Source organism: Tachyglossus aculeatus, chromosome 11 (assembly GCF_015852505.1).
Source record: "Tachyglossus aculeatus isolate mTacAcu1 chromosome 11, mTacAcu1.pri, whole genome shotgun sequence".
Lineage (NCBI taxonomy): Eukaryota > Metazoa > Chordata > Mammalia > Monotremata > Tachyglossidae > Tachyglossus > Tachyglossus aculeatus.
The window spans coordinates 18,945,033-18,965,859 of record NC_052076.1 but is presented as its reverse complement, the minus strand read 5'-3'; the positions used below and the strand labels follow the sequence as shown (position 1 = coordinate 18,965,859).

Below are 20,827 nucleotides of genomic sequence, written 5' to 3'. Positions count from 1 at the left end.
TCCTGCACACGGGTCCTTGATCCTGAGGCCCATCCACGATTCCTGACGGGACACGCCCTTGCCATCTTCAATCAATCAATCCATCAGTGGTATTTATTGAGGGCTTACTGTGTGGAGAGCACAGTACTCAGTGCTTGGTAGAGGACAATGCAACAGAGTTGGTAGCCACATTCCCTGCTCACACCAAGCTTAGAGTCTAGGGGGGAGACCGACATTAAAATAAGTCAATCATTATCATCATCATCCAGTCAACTCCCTGCCCAGGACCCTGTGAGAAGCAAGCCAGCCTGGCCCTGTGCAAGTTCTGGGAGTCCAGGTTTTCCCACTCTGTGTGTTGAAGAGGGTCTTCCCAGGGAGCAAGCCTCAGCCCCCTCTTGTTCTTTGCCCACTGCCAGGATGCTCAATGCCATTTCCTGCCAACAGCCCCCACCCAACCTTACATTTTTCCCTGCCTCGGTGCCCCTTCGCACATACAACAACCAGGGTTTCCCGATTTTATGTCTAATAATAATAATTATAATAACTATGGTATTTGTTCAGCACTTATGATGTGCCAGGCACCGTACTAAGTGCTGGGGTGGATACAAGCAAATTGAGTTGGACACAGTCCCTGTCACACGTGGGGCTCACAGTCTCAATCCCAGTTTTACAGATTAGGTAACTGAGGCCCAGAGAAGTAAAGTGACTTGCCCAAGGCCACACAGCAGACAAGTGGCAGTGCCGGGATTAGAACCTTCTGGCTCCCAGGCCTGTGCTCCATCTACTACGCCATGCTGCTTCTCACATTCTACAGATTCATCTACCAACAGGACACAACCAGTTCCTGGAGGAGCCAGGCCGGGTGGCTTTGGGGCAGTCCAAAGTCCAGGTACAGGGGAAGTTTGTGGCCCAACCTTGGCCTTCCAGTTTAGGGGCTGATCTGGAGTCAGGAGACTCTCCAGGTGGAAAGTCCTCAAGCAGGAGTTCAATGCCTGAAGCACTGCCAGTACTCAATGGGAATAATAATTAATAATAATGATGATTATGGTACTCATCATGCACTACTATAATAAATCATATTTATTGAGAGCTTACTGTGTGCAGAGCACTGTACTAAGCACTTGGGAAGTACAAATTGGGAACATATAGCACTGTTCTAAGTGCTGGAGTAGGTACAAGTTGATCAGGTTGGACACAGTTCCTGTCCCACATGGGGCTCACACTCTTAATCCCCATTTTACAGATGAGGTAACTGAGGTCCAGAGAAGTTAAGTGACTAGTCCAAGGTCATACAGCAGACATGTGGCGGAGCCGGAATTTGAATCCAGGTCTGTCTGACTCCCAGGCTTGCTCTCTATCCACTAAGCCATGCTGCTTCTTGGGAAGAAGTGGATACAGCGCGGGCCCGGGAGCCAAGGGACATGCATTCTAATTCTGACTCAGCCATCTGCCTCCTGAGTTCATTCATTCAATCATATTTATTGAGTGCTTACTGTGTGCAGGGCACTGTACTAAGCACTTGGAACGTACAATTCGGCAACAGATAGAGACAATCCCTCCCCAACAATGGACTCACAGTCTAGAAGGGGGAGACAGACAGCGAAACAAAACAGAAAGGCATCAATAGTATCAAAATAGAATTATAGATCTATACACATCATTAATAAAATAGAGTAATAAATATGTACAAATATACATAAGTGCTGTAGGGAGGGGAAGGGGGTAGACCAGAGGGAGGAGGAGCAGAGGAAAAGGGGGGCTCAGTCTGGGAAGGCCTCCTGGAGGAGGTGAGCTCTCAGTAGGGCTTTGAAGAGGGGAAGAGAGCTAGTTTGGCAGATATGAAGAGGGAGGATATTCCAGGCCAGAGACAGGACGTGGGCCAGCGGTCGACGGTGGGACAGGCGAGAATGAGGCACAGTGAGGATGTTAGCAGCAGAGGAGCGGAATGTGTGGGCTGGGCTGTAGAAAGAGAGAAGGGAGGTGAGGTAGGAGGGGGTGAGGTGATGGAGAGCTTTGAAGCCAACAGTGAGGAGTTTTTGCTTCATGCGAAGGTTGATAGGCAACCACTGGAGATTTTTGAGGGGAGTGACATGCCCAGAGCATTTCTTTAGAAATATCATCTGGGCAGCAGAGTGAAGTATAGACTGAAGCGGGGAGAGACAGGAGGATGGGAAATCAGAAAGGAGGCTGGTGCAATAATCTAGTTGGGATATGATGAGAGATTGTACCAGCAAGGTAGCAGTTTGGATGGAGAGGAAAGGGCGGATCTTGGCAATGTTATGAAGGTGAGACCAGCAGGTTTTGGTGATGGATTGGATGTGTGGGGTGAACGAAGAGCGGAGTCAAGGTTGCAACCAAGGTTGCGGGCTTCTAAGATGGGAAGGATGGTAGTGCGGTCCACAGTGATGGGAAAGTCAAGGAAAGGATAGGTTTGGGAGGGAAGATAAAGATTCATTCATTCATTCATTCAATTGCATTTACTGAGCACTTACTGTGTGCAAAGCACTGTACTAAGCACTTGGGAGAGTAAAATATAACAACAGACAGACACATTCTCTGCCTGCAACAAGATTACGTCTAGAGTGAGTGCCCCCCGCTCCACTTCCCACTTTGGGCCGGCCTCCGACGGGCTCGTGGGGGGGGGTTCGGCCGCCCTTCCTCCTCAGAGCCCCCGGACCACGACTCTCCCCGGCTTCATTTTGTTAGTATGTTTGGTTTTGTTGTCTGTCTCCCCCTTCTAGACTGTGAGCCCGCTGTTGGGTAGGGACTGTCTCTATGTGTTGCCGACTTGTACTTCCCAAGAGCTTAGTACAGTGCTCTGCACATAGTAAGTGCTCAATAAATACAATTGATTGATTGATAGAGGGGACCTTGTGATAGTCATTTCAGTTTTGTGTGCCACAGTTACCTCATCTGTAAAATTAAACTCGCTTTCCTCCGACAGACTGGGAGCCTTACATGGCAAAGGGATTGTGTCCAACCTGATTATCTTCAATCAACCCAGTGCATAGAACAGAGCTTGATACATAAGTGCTTAACAAATACCATAAAAAAATTACAAAAGCCATAAAAATTAAGTAACTTACAAATATTTCAGCGTCAGCAGGCCATTAAATGAATTCTTGTGCAGCTCACTCAAATCATTATCCCTGAGAGTTCTGAGGGGAAAAAAGGGGATTGATGTAAAGCACTTAGGACACTGGTCTGTGAGGTAGGCTGGGAAGAGAGAGATTGGAGCCACACATGGTCCCAGGAAAAGAGGAACTGGATCCGCATAGGCATCTGGGAAAAGAGGGACTGAAGCCTCGCATCTCCCTGGGAAAAGAGGGACAAGAGCCGCACATGCTCCTGGAGAAAGAGGGATTGGAGCCACACAGGCTCCTGGGATAGGAGGGACTGGAGCCATGCATGCTTCTGGGAAAAAAGGGATTGGAGCCATACATGTTCCCAGGAGAAGAGGGACTAGAGCTGCACATGCTCCTGAGAAAAGAGGGATCAGGGCAGGGCACGCTCCTTCCTCTACCTGCTTTAATCCCAGGAAGCTTCACCTCCTCTCCTCCCTGGGGGGTTCAGGGTCTCCCCTCTTGTGAACCACTTCCCTCTGCGAGGGCTAAGGCTAAGCCTGGCCCCGGTAACAACAGGGCCGCATCCAATCCTTCTTCCGTGCCAAGGCGGATACCTGAACTCCGGGGGAAATGTCCAACACCCTCTCTCCTTGTTTTTCCTCGCATACATTTCCAGGCAGGTGTAGCCCAGCAGCGTCCCTGCCAAACCCCACGGCAACAACCCTAGTGTCTTCCTTCCGACCAGCCATATACCGCCTGCCGGGAAGCAGGTGGGAACTCTCCCCTCCCTGATGGCAATGTCCCTCCCCATTTCCCTCTTACTCCTGGGGAAGAGGAAGCCAGGAAAAGCCTAGGCAGCCGGGCTCAGGAGCCCTGCGAGTCAGCGACCTTCAGAGAAATACCAGTTGTCTCCCATCCCCTACTCAAGTTTACAGCTTGGCTTCCGACCGAGCCCTTCCTGCTGCTGCCTACCCTTCTCCAGCTCCAAGTCCCTTGGGTCAGCTGGCTGAGGATTCATCTAGAAACTGGGGAAACAGGGGCAGGTTTTCATTCACCACAGCTTTAAGGACAAACAAGGCAGTCCCTAGGAGTGAGAACTCCCTCTTCTAATGGAAGGGTTTTCAGGGTTGGAAATGAGAAAGTTCAGGGTTTTACTCACAGACTCTCAGCCCACGGATAGGCCTTCCAAATTTTGTCTTCAATGGTAGAAATAGAATTTCCCCGGAAATCTCTGTGAAGAAACGTGTTTCCCATCACTGCTCTTCAACTTGCAGAGTGCACAGGAAGAACGGTTAAGCACTTCTGGGCAAATGGGTCAACACCCGAACCACGAGCCCAGCTCGCGGTTTCCTCACAATGAACCAGGTTTGGGGCAGACTGTCTGGGAGAGCTGCTGCAGTATAAATACAAGCGGCAGCGGGACAGCCAACTTGGAAAAGCAGTGTGACCTACTGGGAGGCAGGAGAACCGGGCTCTAATCCCCACTCTGCCCCTTGCCTGCTGCGTGATCTGGGCAAGCTGCTTAACCCCTCTGGGCCTCCGTTCTTTCATCTGCAAAATGGGGAGAATAATTGATCAACCATCTTTACTGAGCACCTCCTGAGTGTGCAGCACTACTAAGCCCTTGCAAGACTACAGCAGAAGCAAGACACATGGGCCCCGCCTGCAAGGAGCTTCCAATCCAATGGGATGGGCAGAATGAATAAAAAATACAAAGAGGGGGAGCAAGAGGAAACCATTACAGCAGGAAATAATCAATCAATTACTCAATATCCACTGAATGCTTATTGTGTGCAGAGCACTGTACTAAGTGGTTGGGAGAACATACTACAGTTAGAGTTGGAGGGCACGATCTCTGCCCACAATGAGCTATCAGGATAACATCACTATCATAAATACTGTGCAGATAGGAGATCACTGATGTGCTCTACATGATAGGTTCCTTGAGGGCAGACAGCATGTCTACCAACTGTCTTGTATTGCACTCTTCCAAATGCTCAGTACAGTGCTCATGATGGTACACTATGCACTCCATAAATTCCATCAAATGGACTGATGGATCAGTTGGAAGTTGCAATTCTTGCGGCCCCGACTGGGACAACCCACATGCTCCCCAGATTCCTACCCTGCTTTCTCTCTCTCTTCAGCCTCAAATGTCCCACCCCCAGAGCAACATGCCCCAGGAATTTACTGAGCACCCACTGAGGGCACTGCACTGTATTAAGTGCTTGGGAGAGTACATTAGAGGTAGAAGCCACTAACCTCAAAAAAATTACAACCTAAAGCAGTGTGGCCTAATGGATAGAGCACAGGTATGACCTTGGGCAAGTCACTTAACTTCTCTGTGCCTCAGTTTCCTCATCTGTAAAATGGAATTAAGAACTTTGAGCCCCATGTGGGACATAGACCATGTCCAACCTGACTAGCTTGTATCTACTCCAGTGCTTAGTAGAGTACCTGGCTCATATTAAGCGCTTAAGAAATACCATTTAAAAAAACAAACCAAAAAACCCCTAAGGACCAAAATAATTTAAAAACAGTAGGAAGAAGAGAATGGAAAAAGGTTTAAATGATGAAGCACATTAAGTCAACATGCGCTGACACGTTCAGGTGGCTTTAGGGTGCATTCGAGCTGAAGTGATGGTTGGGAGGAGGTGACAGAGGGAGGAAAGTCAATTCAGGAAAGCTTTGTGGGGCAGGTGGGCTATTCAACCTTTCTCCACCCCTAGCTCCACCTCTCAACTGCGCCTGGATGCAGCAAGTGGAATTCCTGCTCATCTCTCCTCCTTGACCTTTTACTGTCCCGTTCATTCCTCCTCCTCCTACGCCACCTTGGTTCTACTGCCACAGTCCTTTCCTTGACCCATTTCTTCTCAGTCACTTTTGCTGGCTCCTTCCCCCCATAACTGTGGGTGCCCCTTGAGGCTCTGCCCAGGGTCCCCTATTCTTCTCACTTTACACTTACTCCCTTCAACACCTCATCTACTTCCTCAGCCTCAGCTTCCACCTACTAGACCGTAAGCTCCTTGAGGGCAGGAATGGTGTCTAACTCTATTTTTTGTGCTCTCCCAAGTGCTTAGTACAGTGCTCTGCACACAATAAATACCACTGATTGATTGTTTGCATGCAGATGACTCCAAAAGCTATCTTGCTAGCCCCTACCTCTCTTGCCTTCGCACAGATATCCTACCTGCACCTTAAGCCCCATATGTAAAAAAAACTAAACTCCTCATCTTTCCTCCTGAATCCTCCCCCATCCCAACTGACAACCCCACCGTCCTCCCTATCCCTTAAGTCCGCCTCCTGGCACTGTACCTTCACACTCCTTCAACTCTTCCATCCAATCTACTACTCACAATATTTCCCAGATCCACCCCTTCCTCTCCATCCAAACAGTCCCTCCTTTCCCTCCCCATCCCCAGCTGCTAGTCATATCCTGACTTGACTAGTACCTCAGCATCATCCTTGGTCTCTCTGCCTCCAGCTTCTCCCCTCTCCAATCCATACTTCCTTCTGAGCTCAGATCATCCTTCTTAAACTTCATTCTGCACAGACCTCTCCAGTCTTCAAAAACCTCTAGTCCTCGTTACACAAACACAGAGATTCTTGTCTATTAGCTTTAAGGAAAACTTCCGCTTACCTATCCACTTACATCTATCCACTACACTACAGTTTACCATCTCACTGGGCCTCGTTCTTGACACCTCCTCCCTAGCTTATACAGTTTCCCCTGTCTAGAAATCCCTACCCCCTCAAATCCACCAGATAGCAGATCTCTCCTCCTAATCTTCCCCCATTACAATCTAGCTCGCTCTTCTCACTTTTCTAACACCAGCTTACTAACTTTATCTCAATATTGTCTTGCCAGTGATCCCTAGCCCACGTCCTCCCTCCATCCTGGAACTCCCTCCCCTTTCATATCCAGCAGACCACTGCTCTCCCCATCTTCAAAGCCCTGCTAACATCATGTCTCCCTCAGGAAGCCTTCTCTGACTAACTTCTCATCTCCCCAACCTATTCTCCCTTCCTGCTGATCACCTATGCAGAACCTCTTTAAGCTTATCACCGCCCCTACCCCTAGAGCACATATGTCCATTTCCTTAAACTCTTCCGCTTCCCCTATCTATAATTTTTCAATGTAAGAGGTAAGCTCCTCTTCCAAACGATTAGTACAGAGCTCTGCATACCGTAAGCACTGAATAAATGTTGTTGATTGATTCTAAACCTTTCTGAAATCTCACTTTTGCCAGGAGTCTTTCCTGGATTAATTTCTCTTCGCCCCAGGTCCCAATATCTCAGCTCTCATCTCAGCACTTCTGCACTCACAATCTCTAGTGGGTCTTTTAGACACAGTGATTTACCCCTCATTCAGTGGTATTTACTTAACTGTATTTATTCATTCATTCAATCATATTTGAGCACTTACTGTGTGCAGAGCACTGTACTAAGCGCTTGGAAAGTACAATTCAGGGGGCTTACTATGTGCAGAACACTGTACTAAGCGCTTGGGAGAGTGCAATACAACAGAATTAGCGGACACGTTACTCTACTCCTTAAACACATCTTCTTCCTCTCTGTAAATTATGTTGTATCTGTCTCCCCTGCTGGAGGGTAAACTCCTTGAGGGCAGGGATCGCATCTTCTACTTTCATTGGTCTCTTCCAGGAGTCTTGTATAGTGCCCTGCATACTGCAACGTCAATGTCAATGCTATGCAATCAATGCTATTGACTGACTCCTGCCCAGACCATCTTTCCAAACATCACTCAGGACATTTCCCTCCACTCCTCGAAAGCCTCCAGAGGTTTCACCTACAATTCTTCGCATCTAAGCTGTGGCTTTAAGGCTCTAGGTCACAGCAGGAGTAGTAATGGCATTTATGAAGTGCCTTCTGATTTCAATGCAATGAACCTGGGGTGTGGGAAGATACAACAGAAGGAGGAGACACGCAAAGCTCTAACAGGGAGATCCAAAAATATCTACAAAAAAGTGAAATCGGAACGAATAAATTGTGTTCACTCTACTGCTAAATTTAGCAGATTCTTCCTACCCAACACTTGAAATAAATGGCATTTGTTAAGTGCTTACTATGTGCTAGGCACTGTTCTAAGCACTGGGGTAGATGTAATCGGGTTGGAAACAGTCCATGTCCCACACGAGGCTCATGGTCTTAATGCTCATTTTACAGATAAGGTAACTGAGGCCCAGAGAAGTGAAGTGACTTGCCCATGGTCACACAGCAGACAACTGGCAGAGCCAGAATCAGAACTCAGGTCCTTCTGACTCTCAGACCCTTGCTCTATCCACTAGGCCATGCGGCTTCTCTTCCCGGATCCATCCACTCTTCTCCACCAAAACTGTGACCACTCTGCTCCATGCTCATGTCAGAAGGGGGCTATGTTATTGCACTGGCCTCCTCTCTGGTCTCCCAGCCTCCAACCTCTCCTGGCTCCAATTTGTATTTCGCACTGCTGAACAGATCATCTTCCTTGATACATCACTCCCCACTACTTGGAACCTTCCAATGGCTTCCCGCTTTCCTTCGCATCAAGCAAAGCTCCTCATGATCAGTTTAAAGCTTCAGCTTGCCCCAACTCGCTCTCCTCATCACTTCCAAGCTCATCTCCTAACTGTACATCACTCCCAGCTCTCCATCCTCTCTCTTTCACACTGTTCTCCTGGACTAGGATGCCTCCGCCACTCACATTCAACAACGACAGCTCTTCCCATGTTCCAAATCTCCGCCCCCACCCCATTCCCACTCCATTCTAACACATTTTCCTCAATTAGCTAGCCACCTCGAGCATTTGTGTATATATATAAAATCAACTGGACAGTCAAAACATGCCCTGATTTAAGAGAAACAGTGTGGCTCAGTGGAAAGAGCCCGGGCTTTGGAGTCAGAGTTCATGGGTTCAAATCCCAGCTCCGCCACTTATCAGCTGTATGACTTTGGGCAACTCACTTAACTTCTCTGAGCCTCAGTTCCCTCATCTGTAAAATGGGGATGAAGATTGTGAGCTCCTCATGGGACAACTTCATCACCTTGTAGCCTCCCCAGCGCTTAGAACAGTGCTTTGCACATAGTTAGAGCTTAATAAATGCTATTATTATTATTAGCAGCATGGCTTGGTGGAAAATGCACAGCCTTAGGACCTAGGTCCTAATCCTGGCTCCACCTCAAGCCTGCTGTGGCTAAATCACTTTACATGGCCTATTGGATAGAATACAGGCCTGGGAATCAGAAGGAACTGGGTTCTAATCCCAGCTGTGCCACTTGTCTGATGCGTTACCTTGGGCAAGTTATTTAACTTCTCTGTGCCTCAGTTAAAATGGAAAATGGGGATTAATGCTGAGTCAGTCTTGTGTGAGACAGGGGCTGTGTCCAAGTTAATTACCTTGTAACCACCTCAGCACTTAAAACAGTGCCTGGCACATAGTAAGTGCTTAAATACCATTAAAAAAAAAACCTCTTTGCCTTTGTTTCTTTAACTGTTAAACAGAGATTCAGTATCTGTTCTGCCTCCTACTTAGACTATAAGCCCCACGTGGACTATGATCATTTTAATACAGTGCTTGGCACATAGTAAGCTTTTTAAAAAATACAATTATTATTATTGATTACTATATTTGTAAACATTTTACATTCTCTCCTCCCATCAGAAGAAACTCTAAAAGAGCGGCACAGACTAGTGTCTGGAGCACAAATCTCAGAGTTAGGGGAGCTTTGTTCTAATCTTGGTTCTGCTATTTCCCTCTTCCGAGTTCTCAGGCAAGTCACTTCACTTTTCTAAGCCCGAGTTCCTTTATCTATCAAAATGGAGATAAAATAGCCATTCTCCTTCCCCCTTAGCTTGTGAGTCCCATGCGGGATGGGGGCTGCTCCCATTCTGCTTGTCTTTTATCTACCTCGGGGCTTGGCTCACTGTAAGTGTAAGGGAGGCAGCGTGGCGTAGTGGAAAGAGCACAGGCTTGGGAGTCAGAGGTCATGGGTTCTAATCCTGGCTCTGCCACTTGTCAGCTTTGTGACTTTGGGCAAGTCACTTCACTTCTCTGTGCCTCAGTGACCTCATCTGTAAAATGGGGATTAAGACTATGAGCCCCATGTGGGACAACCTGATTACCCTTTATCTACCCCAGCACTTTATAGTAAGCACTTAAATACTATCATTATTATTTAACAAATACCACAACTCTTTTAAGCTCCATTGTGGGCCAGGAACATGCCTCTTGCACCCAGTGGCTGTCCAATAAATACCGTTATTACAACAAAAGACAAATCCTTTGATACATAAGTGTGGGTCAGAGTTGCTGTTGGTAGACTTAGGGTGTGGATAATTAGGAAAAGCATGCTGAAGAAGGTGGGATTTGGGTTGGATTTTGAAAATGATGAGAGTAGATTCCAAGGTTTTAGGGAGTTTTAAACTCATAGGACACCAGGAGCAGAGTCAGAGGCGACTGGGATGGGAATGTGGCTGTTAGTAGATAGGCTTGAAGGGGCGAAGAGTGAAAGGTGGAGAGAAATGGACGAGAAGAGATGTGAAGGGAGAAAGGGAAAGCACTCTGCTGAAGAGCCTGGAAGTCAATGGCAGGAGTGTCTGCTTGATGCGGACGGAGGGGAAAAACCACCCAGCTCTCTTCTCTCACTGATCCTAACTTCACGTACCTCACACATCTCTCAAGCCCCTGCGCCCTCCGACCCTTAGGCCACAACTCTCCAATCTGCTCAGCAAGAAGGCCCTTCTAACAACCCCCTCCTGACTCACCCCCAGGCACCTATGCCCTCGCAGATACCTCGGGCACTTTCACACCTGTTGATTCCTCCCCTGAGAGATGAATCATCCTCCTTACCCTCCCCTCTATAATCGGGTGCTGTCCATTCCCTCCTTCGCCCCCCGGATTATAAATCCCTTGAGGGCAGGACGGACGGGAAATCCAGGTACTGCTGCACTCTCTCCAACCTTAGAACAGCACTCCACCCACAGAAGGTGCTCGGGAAACACCGTTTATTGATTTGGGGCACCTCCTCGCACCGCCCCCTCTTCCTACACTGGCTGGACCGACACGGGCCACGCTCAGAAGGCTGGGATGGACCCCTCCTGGCTTTACCGAGCAGGACGTGATCAGGGAGAGGGCCCGGGCCGGCAGTGTGGCTCAATGGAAAGAGCCCGGGCTTTGGAGTCAGAGGTCAGGGGTTCAAATCCCGGCTCCGCCACTTGTCAGCTGTGTCATCATCATCATCAATCGTATTTATTGAGCGCTTACTGTGTGCAGAGCACTGTACTAAGCGCTTGGGAAGTCCAAGTTGGCAACATATAGGTAGCCCACTGTTGGGTAGGGACTGTCTCTATATGTTGCCAACTTGGACTTCCCAAGCGCTTAGTACAGTGCTCTGCACACAGTAAGCGCTCAATAAATACGATTGATGATGATGATAGAGACAGTCCCTACCCAACAGTGGGCTCACAGTCTAAAAGGGGGAGACAGAGAACAAAACCAAACATACTAACAAAATAAAATAAATAGAATAGATATGTACAAGTAAAATAAATAAATAGAGTAACAAATATGTACAAAGTGACTTTGGGCAAGTCACTTAACTTCTCTGGGCCTCACCTGTAAAATGGGGATTAAGCCCGTGAGCCCCTTGGGACAACCTGATCACCTTGTAACCTCCTCAGTGCTTAGAACAGTGCTTTGCACATAGTAAGCGCTTAATAAAGGCCATTATTTATTTTATTATGATTTATTAGTTACTGTCCGGTTCATAGCTGAACGGCGGCCAGGCCCAGAATCAAGGGCCGAACTGGGGCGGGGGGGGGGGGCGGTTTTCGAGTTGGAGAAAACGGGGGCCGCGGGCCAGATGGCCAGTAGGGGGCGCTCAGAGGGTGGAGGTGGCCCGGTGGGGGATAGGGGGCGCTCCCGGCTAGGAGGCGGGGATCCCAAGAGGAAGGCGGGCAGGCGGACGGCAGGGGGCGCTCACAGGATGGTGACGGAGAGGTTGCGGGCCTTGGGGTGCGGGAGCCGGCGCAGGCGCTGTGCGGGGCTGAGCCCGGTGCAGGACAGGGTGGAGGCCAGGCAGAGGCAGGGCCCGGGGCACCGGGAGCCCACGGCCGCCGGGGCCGGGGCCGGGGCCCAGCCCGCCAGGGCCAGGACCAGCGCCAGCACCGGCACCGTGGGGGGGGACCGGGGCAGGGACATGCGGAGCCGCCGGGGCCGCGCCCCATCCAGCCCAACAGGCGGCGCGAGAGAGCCGTTGGCGAGCGAACCGGCCCGCCCCACGTGACCCTGCGGCCCCGCCCCCGCCGTCACTCGGCCCCCAGGCTGCAGTCGGACGGGCAGTCTTCCTCCTGCCCCGGCCTCGCCTGCTCCTCAGGCACGTCCCGGACCTGAAACAACGCACGGCACGCTTCTGGGGCTCCCCCTTCCCGTCCAAACAAAGGACCGGGCGGCTACACCCCCCTCACGCCCCCCTCCCCCCATCCCCCGGTTAGTGACACCGTCCTCACTCCTCCCCTGCCCACCCCCCTGGGGCCCGTCCAAGCCGGCAGCACTCGCCGGTCGGCACTGCCTTCGGGCAGGAAGCCAACGCTGCCCTCGTTCAGGCTTGCAGTTGGCACACTTCACACGCCCACCGAACAGGCGAGAAAAACAGTGCGACGTCCTCCTGAGCCGGGGCAGGGGGGTTGGGAGAGCAGATTGGCAGTCGTTGCCGTACCGCATCTGCCCGCCTCAGGTCGAGTCCAATCGGAACCAAAGCCATGGGGAGGGCCTCAAGTCCTAGCCCTGGCAGAGCTGGGACCCCTGAAAACATCCCAGCACAACACGCAGCTGAGCAGCAGCCCAGCTGCACTGGCATCAGGCAGCCCTAGGTCCCCCAGACCCCCATGGTGGCCTTGTTCACGGCCACAGAGGCCCTGTAGCAACAAAAGCAGTCTCCCTCTCAAGACCACCTGGAAGAGCAGGGGGCTGAGAAGCTTGAGCCCTTGGCTCTAGGCCCAGCTCAGCTAAAGTCGAGGCACTGAGCCTCTTGGGATCTCTGCCTCCACATCTACAAAAGGATAAGCCCTTTGCTCTCCCATCTCCCAAGGCTGGGCAAGACAAGATCTCTGCCAGAGTGGGCACAGGGCAGACGAGGCTGTAGAGCCACAGCTGTTCCACACCGACTGCTCAGCCACCTGGCTTGGGTGTCCTGAGTGGGACGTAGGCTTCGGTTAAGGGCCCTGTTTGCAAGTCTCACCTGCAGGGACTTCCAGTACGGAGATGCCGCCTGACCCATGGGGAGCACCCCTGAGCCCATCCCACCTCTACACCCTGCCCCGCGCAGCCTGTTCAGAAACCACAAGGGGTGTGGGCAGGGAGGGCACAGCCATGCCATTTCTCTGCCCCCACCCCACCTAGGTGAGAAGCACCCGTTGGAGACCGAGTGTCACAGGTTCAGAACAAAGAGTGCCAGGCACTCCTTTCCCGTGGCTTCACACAAGTTCAGGCACTCCATGGCCACAGGGAGCTGTGGGGCTGTTCCCACCAACGGGGCCCAGAGAACTTGGGCCAGATACATGCTGGGTCACCGTGGGGGAGTATGGTGAGGGGAGAGTTTAGGAGGGTGGACCATCCCTAACCACAAGGACGAATGCCCAGAGGGATAATCAGCATACGGTTCTTCTGATAGTTCTGGTGCTTCGGTCGGAGACCTGAGATCTAGGCTTGGCTGGGGGGTGAGTTGCTGGTCAAACCTGGACTTGGGCTCCAGTGGGTTCATCCTCTCACAGGCTGGCCCCACTGGGATGAGGGTGCTGCTGCTGACACATCACCCCCACCACACACATACATTTCCAACTCTGCTTACCTGGAGCAAGCCCTCCACCCCTTCCTCCAACTCTGAGTCCCCAGAAGATCTGCACTCCACAACTACTTTGCCACTCTCTGAAACACATTGGGGATGAGGGAAGGGGAAAGGGACTTGAAGCTCAGGACCAGAGACCCCTTAGCTCAGGAAGCCAAGCAGTCGGGCTTCAGCGCCTGAACCTGGGCTACTTTCGCTCCCTCCATCCCTTTGGCACAAAACTGCTGGATTTCCTCCACACGCATTTTCCCAGCTGGTAGTCTTCCTTCAATCACAGGCCTGAATGGCACTGTCCTCTAGCCTGGAGCTCTCGAGTCACCGGGCTGCCGCCACCCACCTTCTGGCTGGCCCAGCTCTGCCCGAGGCCCAATTCCTGCTTAGGCGGCTTATGAGTTAATGATGGGAGGAAGAAAATAGGTTGACCCAAAACTAGCCCTTGACTAGAAGGGGGAGAGGGGATTTACATTTACAAAGGGCCCAGTGGACAGGGAAACCCACAAACTGATGAACACAAGGATGCTGGGGCAGCTGGTGGGGTCAGGAACTCATCTAGTGAGTCCTGCTCTGCTTTGTGTTTGCTCCCTCGGGCCCTTAGCGGGGCTGATGGAGGTGTGGAGGAAGAGGCCCAGTTGGCTGGCCTGCCCAGGACATCCCTGGCTTTCTGTCAGGGTCAGTGGGGCCCAGGGGGGAACCAGATTGCCCATTTGTGTAGATCGCTCAGGTGCCATTGTGCTACAGCCCCGGCCCCCTGAACCCCGGGCAGAGCTGAAGGCCCAGGACTGAGCCACCTGTCAGGGCATCAAGCTGCAGTGACAGTATGAAGGAAAACTGAGGCCTCATTGGCAGCTGGGCCTGGGAAAGAACCCAGTGCCCCAAGATAACCACGACTCGTTCTCCAGTCCTGGCACCCCCGAGCAAGGGCAGGCCGGCAAGAGGTGGCATAAGGACTGGTGGAGTCAGATGGTACACCCCCAGAGGGCAGGAACCCTGGCTCTTACTTTGGCTGAGCCAGTCTCAAAGACGCAGGCAGGCGGCCCTCCATAAATTCTAGGACTTGATTGACTGACTAGGGCATAACACCAGGCATCTGACCAGCCGGAAGATTGCTGGCCACTGGACGACATCCCCTGGCAAGAAAGGGCTAGAGCTGGTCTTACCTAAAACCACAAACTGCAGCTTTTGAAATGCATTTGACAAGGCTTTCTGAACAGCCAGCTTCTGAGTTTCCTTCACTTTTCCGAGAAGCTCTAAAGGACGGAAATCCAGACGAGAACTGCCATCACTCCAGAGAAAGAGCCGAGGATGGGGCTGCCGGCCACGTGCTCCGTGCCCGGTTCCCCAGAGCGCCAAGCCCCGAGGCTCAGGCAGGAGGCCCCACAGTCGGACTCCATTCCCAAGGACAGCAGGAAGGCAGTGTCCACAGAACAGCCACGAGTCTGCATTTACCTGCCTCTATGGGCAAAGGACAGAGGGCCTGCCCTCCCGGCTGCCTCCCCTAGGCCACTCTTCCACTGCTGTCTCTCCTGCTCCCTGCTCGACAGGCTGGGACACAAGACTCTGAAGCTGCCCACTGGGGGAGGAGGGGGCATCACCCACTACCCACCAGCAACCCACCAAGGGCTAGGGAGTAACTGGCCTATCCCCTCCCCTCCACACCCTCACACAATTCCCTGAGGTTGAGGTCATCCATTCTAACTGTCCTGACCCCACTTCACTCTGCAACTTCCCTCCTCCAGCCCCAGGGACAATACTAACCCAGCTCTAAGTCTGCCTCCCATGCCTACCCCTATCCCTACCCTAGGGAGACTACCAACCCAGCTATGCCAAGAAAAAGACCAGGCCCTAATTTTGCTGCCCTGTGCCCTTCCTCCCCTGAGATCCCAGCAGTAGAGGAGTCTCTGCTCTGCCAGAGGCAGCTGGAGGGATGAGCAGGGATCTCAGGGGTGGCCCGGGAGGCCTGGCCCCACAAGTGTCTGCTCACGCCCCAGCCTGGGTTTCCGGAGGGAAGGGGAATCCTCGGTTCCGTGGCTCTAAACGCACCAGCCCTGTGTGAGACATGCTCTTCGGCCATGCCCACCCCACGGCTCTGACACGCGTAGCCGGAGAGGGCCACCTCCACCACACAGAGATACTGCAGCCTCCGTCCGGAACACGGCAGCTCGGCGGCTGAGTTTTCTTGCTCATCAAAGCCGGAAAGGTTCTGCAACTGTCGGAAGCAGAGTTTGGGGTTATGAGCAGGATCTTGGAGAAGCCATGGAATGCTCTCTGCATACCTGGAGCAACTCTGAAAACCAGCACCTCCCACAAAGAGCTCAGCGTTCAGCCCCTGGGATGGGGGGCTGTCTGTGGGTGCTTGGGCCTGGCCTCCTAGCCAACCTGCCTCCTGTGTGTGTCTGGGGGTGTCTCCGTCCATGCAACCCCCTCCCAGCCAGACCGTTCACCATGCCAGACCGTCCTCCAGACCGTCCACACATACACATGTATGTGTGTGCATGTGTGTGTGCTCCGCTCACCAAGAGGACACGCTGTGACCATCCATTGAAGCCCAGGTAGTAGTTGGCCAAGTCCCGGCACTTGGAGCTACTCAAGACGAGGTCTCGCTGCTGAAAGCCCCAGTGCCTGGTGCCCGTGAGAACCTGCTCACGGACAAAACAGATCGACAGATTATAAAGCCCAGTGTGCGATAAGCGGGCACACCCATCCAGGAACCTGCTCCTTTAGGCAGAGTGGCTGTTTCCAAATGGTGTGGTCCACAGCACAAACTCCCCAACCCACTCATAAGCAGTCAGTCAACTGTATTTATTGAGCGTTGTGTGCAGAGCACTGTATTAAGCACTTGAGAGAGTACAATGTAACACGAGAAGACAAATTCCCTGCCCACAACAAGCTTACAGTCTACAAGATTTACAGTCTTGTTCACAGACTGCAACAGGGGTGAGTCTGTGGCCCAGGGAGCCCTGTAATTCATTTCAATGTCTGTCTTCTCAGGTAGAATGGAAGGACAGGGAACACATCTACCAACTCTTTTGTATTGTATTTTGCCAAGCGCTTACTACAGTGCTGTACACAGTATGCATGCAATAAACACCATTCAATGACTGAGGTGGGAGAGGGGCAGTTTGTATACTGGTGTTTTTACTGGTGATTTGGGAACCCACTCAAAACTGAAAACAAGCCAGCAATCCTTCAGGACCTCTGCAGCCCCCTCTGAGGCCCCTGCCAGCCAACGAGTCACTTTCTGTGACTACACCTGGCGTGACCTCTTCCTCGGAGCCAACTACCGCTGACACTGTGCTTCTCAAAGGCGGAATGAGCCGCTCACTAGCCCAAACAGCAACTCTCCCAGTTCGTCATCTCTACCAGGTGGCACTGGAGCAGTGTCAAACACACACAGAACATTTGTTTCCCACAGCCCTTCCAGAACCCCACCCACAGAAGTGAAAACTGGGCCATCCTTATGGCCCCACGCACACAGGGCAGGGAGCCTGCGAGCCCACTGTTGGGTAGGGACTGTATATGTTGCCAACTTGTACTTCCCAAGCGCTTAGTACAGTGCTCTGCACACAGTAAGCGCTCAATAAATACGATTGATGATGATGATGATGAAACAGTTGTGGCCTGGTAGATTGAGCATGGGCCTGGGGATCAGAAGACCTGGGTTCTAACCCCGCTTTGCCCCTTCTTGCTGTGACCCCGGGCAAGTTGTTTAACTCCCTGTTCCTCAGTTACCTCATCTGTAAAATGATGTTCTCCCTCCCTCGGACTGTGAGCCCCATGTGGTACACAGATTGTCTATCCTGATTAACTTGTACCTAACCCAGTGCTTAGGACCGTGCTTGACACAGTAAGTGCTTAACAAGTACCAAAAACCCCCCCCCCCCAAATCCCAGCATGCCAATACAGTTTATTTCAGAAACTAAAGCTGCAATTGGCAAATGAGTTGGAGATGGGGAGTCACCGGGAGAAGAGTCAGGGATGGAGGATGGACGTTGGATGATCTGTCCTGGGACACTGGGGGAGAGTCAGTGATGAAGAGGGGAAAATTACAGGTGTGGATGGTCTGTGCTGGACAACTGGGGAGAGTTAGAGGTGTGGGATGGTCCATGTTGGGTTACTGGGGAAGTGTCAGGGATGCAGAGGGGAGAATTAGGGGTGTAGGATGGTTCATGCTGGGTCACTGGAGAAAGTAACAGATGGAGAGTTAGGGGTGTTGGGTGGTCCATGCTGGGTCCCTGGGGAGAGTCAAGGATAATAATAATGGTGGTATTTGTTAAGCAGTTACTATGTGCCAAGCACTGTTCTAAGCACTGGAGGAGATACAAGGTAATGAGGTTATCCTAGGTGAGGCTCAGTCTTAATCCCCATTTTACAGGTGAAGTAACCAAGGCACAGAGAAGTTAAGTGACTTTCCTAAAGTCACACAGCTGACAAGCGGCGGGGCCGGGATTAGACCCACGACCTCTGGCTCCCCAGCCCGTGCTCTTTTCGCTAAGTCACGCTGCTTCTCAGGGACAGGCCATACAGGGTCACTGGGGAAGAGTGAGGGCTGGAGAATTAAAGGTGTCAGATGATTCTCGTTGGACCACTTGGGGAGGGCTGGGGATCAATCATCAATCGTATTTATTGAGTGCTTACTGTGTGCAGAGCACTGTACTAAGCACTTGGGAAGTACAAGTGGGCAACATATAGAGACGGTCCCTACCCAACAGTGAGTTCACAGTCTAAAGGGGGGGGGGGGGGGAGATGGAGGATAATAATAATGATGGCATTTGTTAAGCGCTTACTATGTGCAAAGCACTGTTCTAAGCGCTGGGGGGATATAACATGATCAGGTTGTCCCACGTGGGGCTCACAGTCAATCCCCCTTTACAGATGAGGTAACTGCGGCTCAGAGAAGTTAAGTGACTTGCCCAAAGTCACACAGCAGACATGTGGCGGAGCCGGAATTCGAACCCATGACCTCCGACTCCAAAGCCCGGCCTCTGTCCACTGAACCACGCTGCTTCTCTATGGAGAGGGGAGAGTCAGGTACCTAATACTACAACCAGATTACCAGCTTGGACAGGTCACTGCACCAACATCCTCAAACTCTCCTTTTGGCCTCTCTGAACCAGGTCTAAGTCCTGGGTCCGAGAGGGCGCCGCTGGCTTGAACGTGCCCGGCCCCCACACCTCTCCAAGCACCGCGGCTCGGCGGAAAGAGCCCGGACTTTGGAGTCAGAGGTCATGGGTTCAAACCCCGGCTCCGCCAACTGTCAGCTGGGTGACTTTGGGCAAGTCACTTCACTGGGCCTCGGTTAACCTCATCTGTAAAATGGGGATTCAAACTGTGAGCCCCCTGTGGGACAACGTGATCACCTTGTAACCTTCCCAGTTCTTAGAACAGGGCTTTGCACATAGCAAGTGCTTAATAAATGCTATCATCATCATCATATATACGTATATATGTTTGTACATATTTATGACTATTTATTCTACTTGTACATACCTATTCTATTTATTTTATTTTGTGAGTATGTTTGGTTTTGTTTTCCGTCTCCCCCTTTGAGACTGTGAGCCCACTGCTGGGTAGGGACTGTCTCTCTATGTTGCCAACTTGGACTTCCCAAGCGCTTAGTCCAGTGCTCTGCACATAGTAAGTGCTCAATAAATACAATTGATGATGATATATGTTTGTACATATTTATGATTATTTATTCTACTTGTACATATCTATTCTATTTATTTTGTGAGCATGTTTGGTTTTGTTCTCCGTCTCCCCCTTTGAGACCGTGGGCCCGCTGTTGGGTAGGGACTGTCTCTCTATGTTGCCAACTTGGACTTCCCAAGCGCTTAGTCCAGTGCTCTGCACATAGTAAGCGCTCAATACAATTGATGATGATATATGTTTGTACATATTTGACTCTATTTATTTATTCTACTTGTACATACCTATTCTATTTATTTTATTTTGTGAGTATGTTTGGTTTTGTTCTCCGTCTTCCCCTTTGAAACTGTGAGCCCGCTGTTGGGTAGGGACTGTCTCTCTATGTTGCCAACTTGGACTTCCCAAGCGCTTAGTCCAGTGCTCTGCACATAGTAAGCGCTCAGTAAATACGATTGATGATGACGATGATATATGTTCGTACATATTTATGACTCTACTTATTTATTCTACTTGTACATATCTGTTCTATTTTGTGAGTATGTTTGGTTTTGTTCTCCGTCTCCCCCTTTGAGACTGTGGGCCCGCTGTTGGGTAGGGACTGTCTATGTTGCCAACTTGGGCTTCCCAAGCGCTTAGTACAGTGCTCTGCATCATCATCATCAATCGTATTTATTGAGCGCTTACTACGTAAGCGCTCAATAAATACGATTGATGATGATGATAGTGCACACATAGTGCGCACAGTAAGAGCTCAATAAATGCGATTGATGATGATGATGATGCCCCAACCCCCAGGCCGGCCCTGCTTCTTGGGGGGGGGCGGGTTGTTCACCTTCACCGGAGCTTTCTGTCCCAGGGGCTGACGGTGACAGGCCTCCCGGGCCCTGCGGGCGTCCCGGGCCGAGTAGAACTTGACGACGGCGTGGAAGCCCGGGGCGGCGCCCGCCGCGTTGGGGGCCACCCGCACCGAGTACAGGAGGCCGAACCGGGAGAAGGCGGCGAACAGCGCGTGCTGGGCGCGGACGGGGGCGGGGGGGGGCGTCACCCCGGAGGGCACACCCCCCAAACCCGCCCCCGCCCCCCCCCGCGGGACGGACCGCGCCGCCTCCCCCCCCCGCCCCCCGGGGCCCCCGCGGGGAGGGGCGACCACCTGCAGAGCCTCGGCCGTGGGGCCCGGGCTCAGCCCCCACACGAGCAGCGTCTTGCCGCGCCCTGCGGGCACCACGAACCGCACCACCTCCGCCATGCACAGCTCCGCCACGGCGCGCACGGGGCGCGGAGCCTGGGAGTGG

At 51.8% G+C, this 20,827-nt stretch overlaps 1 protein-coding gene across 5 annotated transcripts in view; it reads right to left on the bottom strand.

Moving 5' to 3' along the window:
* Window positions 1-20,827, bottom strand: part of LOC119934531 (RAD52 motif-containing protein 1-like) — a 67,473-nt gene extending 46,646 nt beyond the window's left edge. The window contains exons 1-8 of one of the 5 annotated variants that reach the window (XM_038754054.1): window positions 20,686-20,827; window positions 20,368-20,547; window positions 16,403-16,525; window positions 15,930-16,095; window positions 15,047-15,136; window positions 13,893-13,969; window positions 4,204-4,275; window positions 3,067-3,137 (exon numbers count right to left, since the gene is read on the bottom strand). In XM_038754054.1, the coding sequence (XP_038609982.1) occupies window positions 4,243-4,275; window positions 13,893-13,969; window positions 15,047-15,136; window positions 15,930-16,095; window positions 16,403-16,525; window positions 20,368-20,547; window positions 20,686-20,781 (765 nt within the window). In that variant the 5' untranslated portion in view covers window positions 20,782-20,827 and the 3' untranslated portion in view covers window positions 3,067-3,137; window positions 4,204-4,242. Of the gene's footprint in view, window positions 1-3,065; window positions 3,138-4,203; window positions 4,276-12,026; window positions 12,433-12,573; window positions 12,848-13,892; window positions 13,970-15,046; window positions 15,137-15,929; window positions 16,096-16,402; window positions 16,526-20,367; window positions 20,548-20,685 lie in introns of those variants that run through there. The other 4 variants (XR_005452955.1, XM_038754053.1, XM_038754055.1 and 1 more) reach the window with 4 other exon arrangements.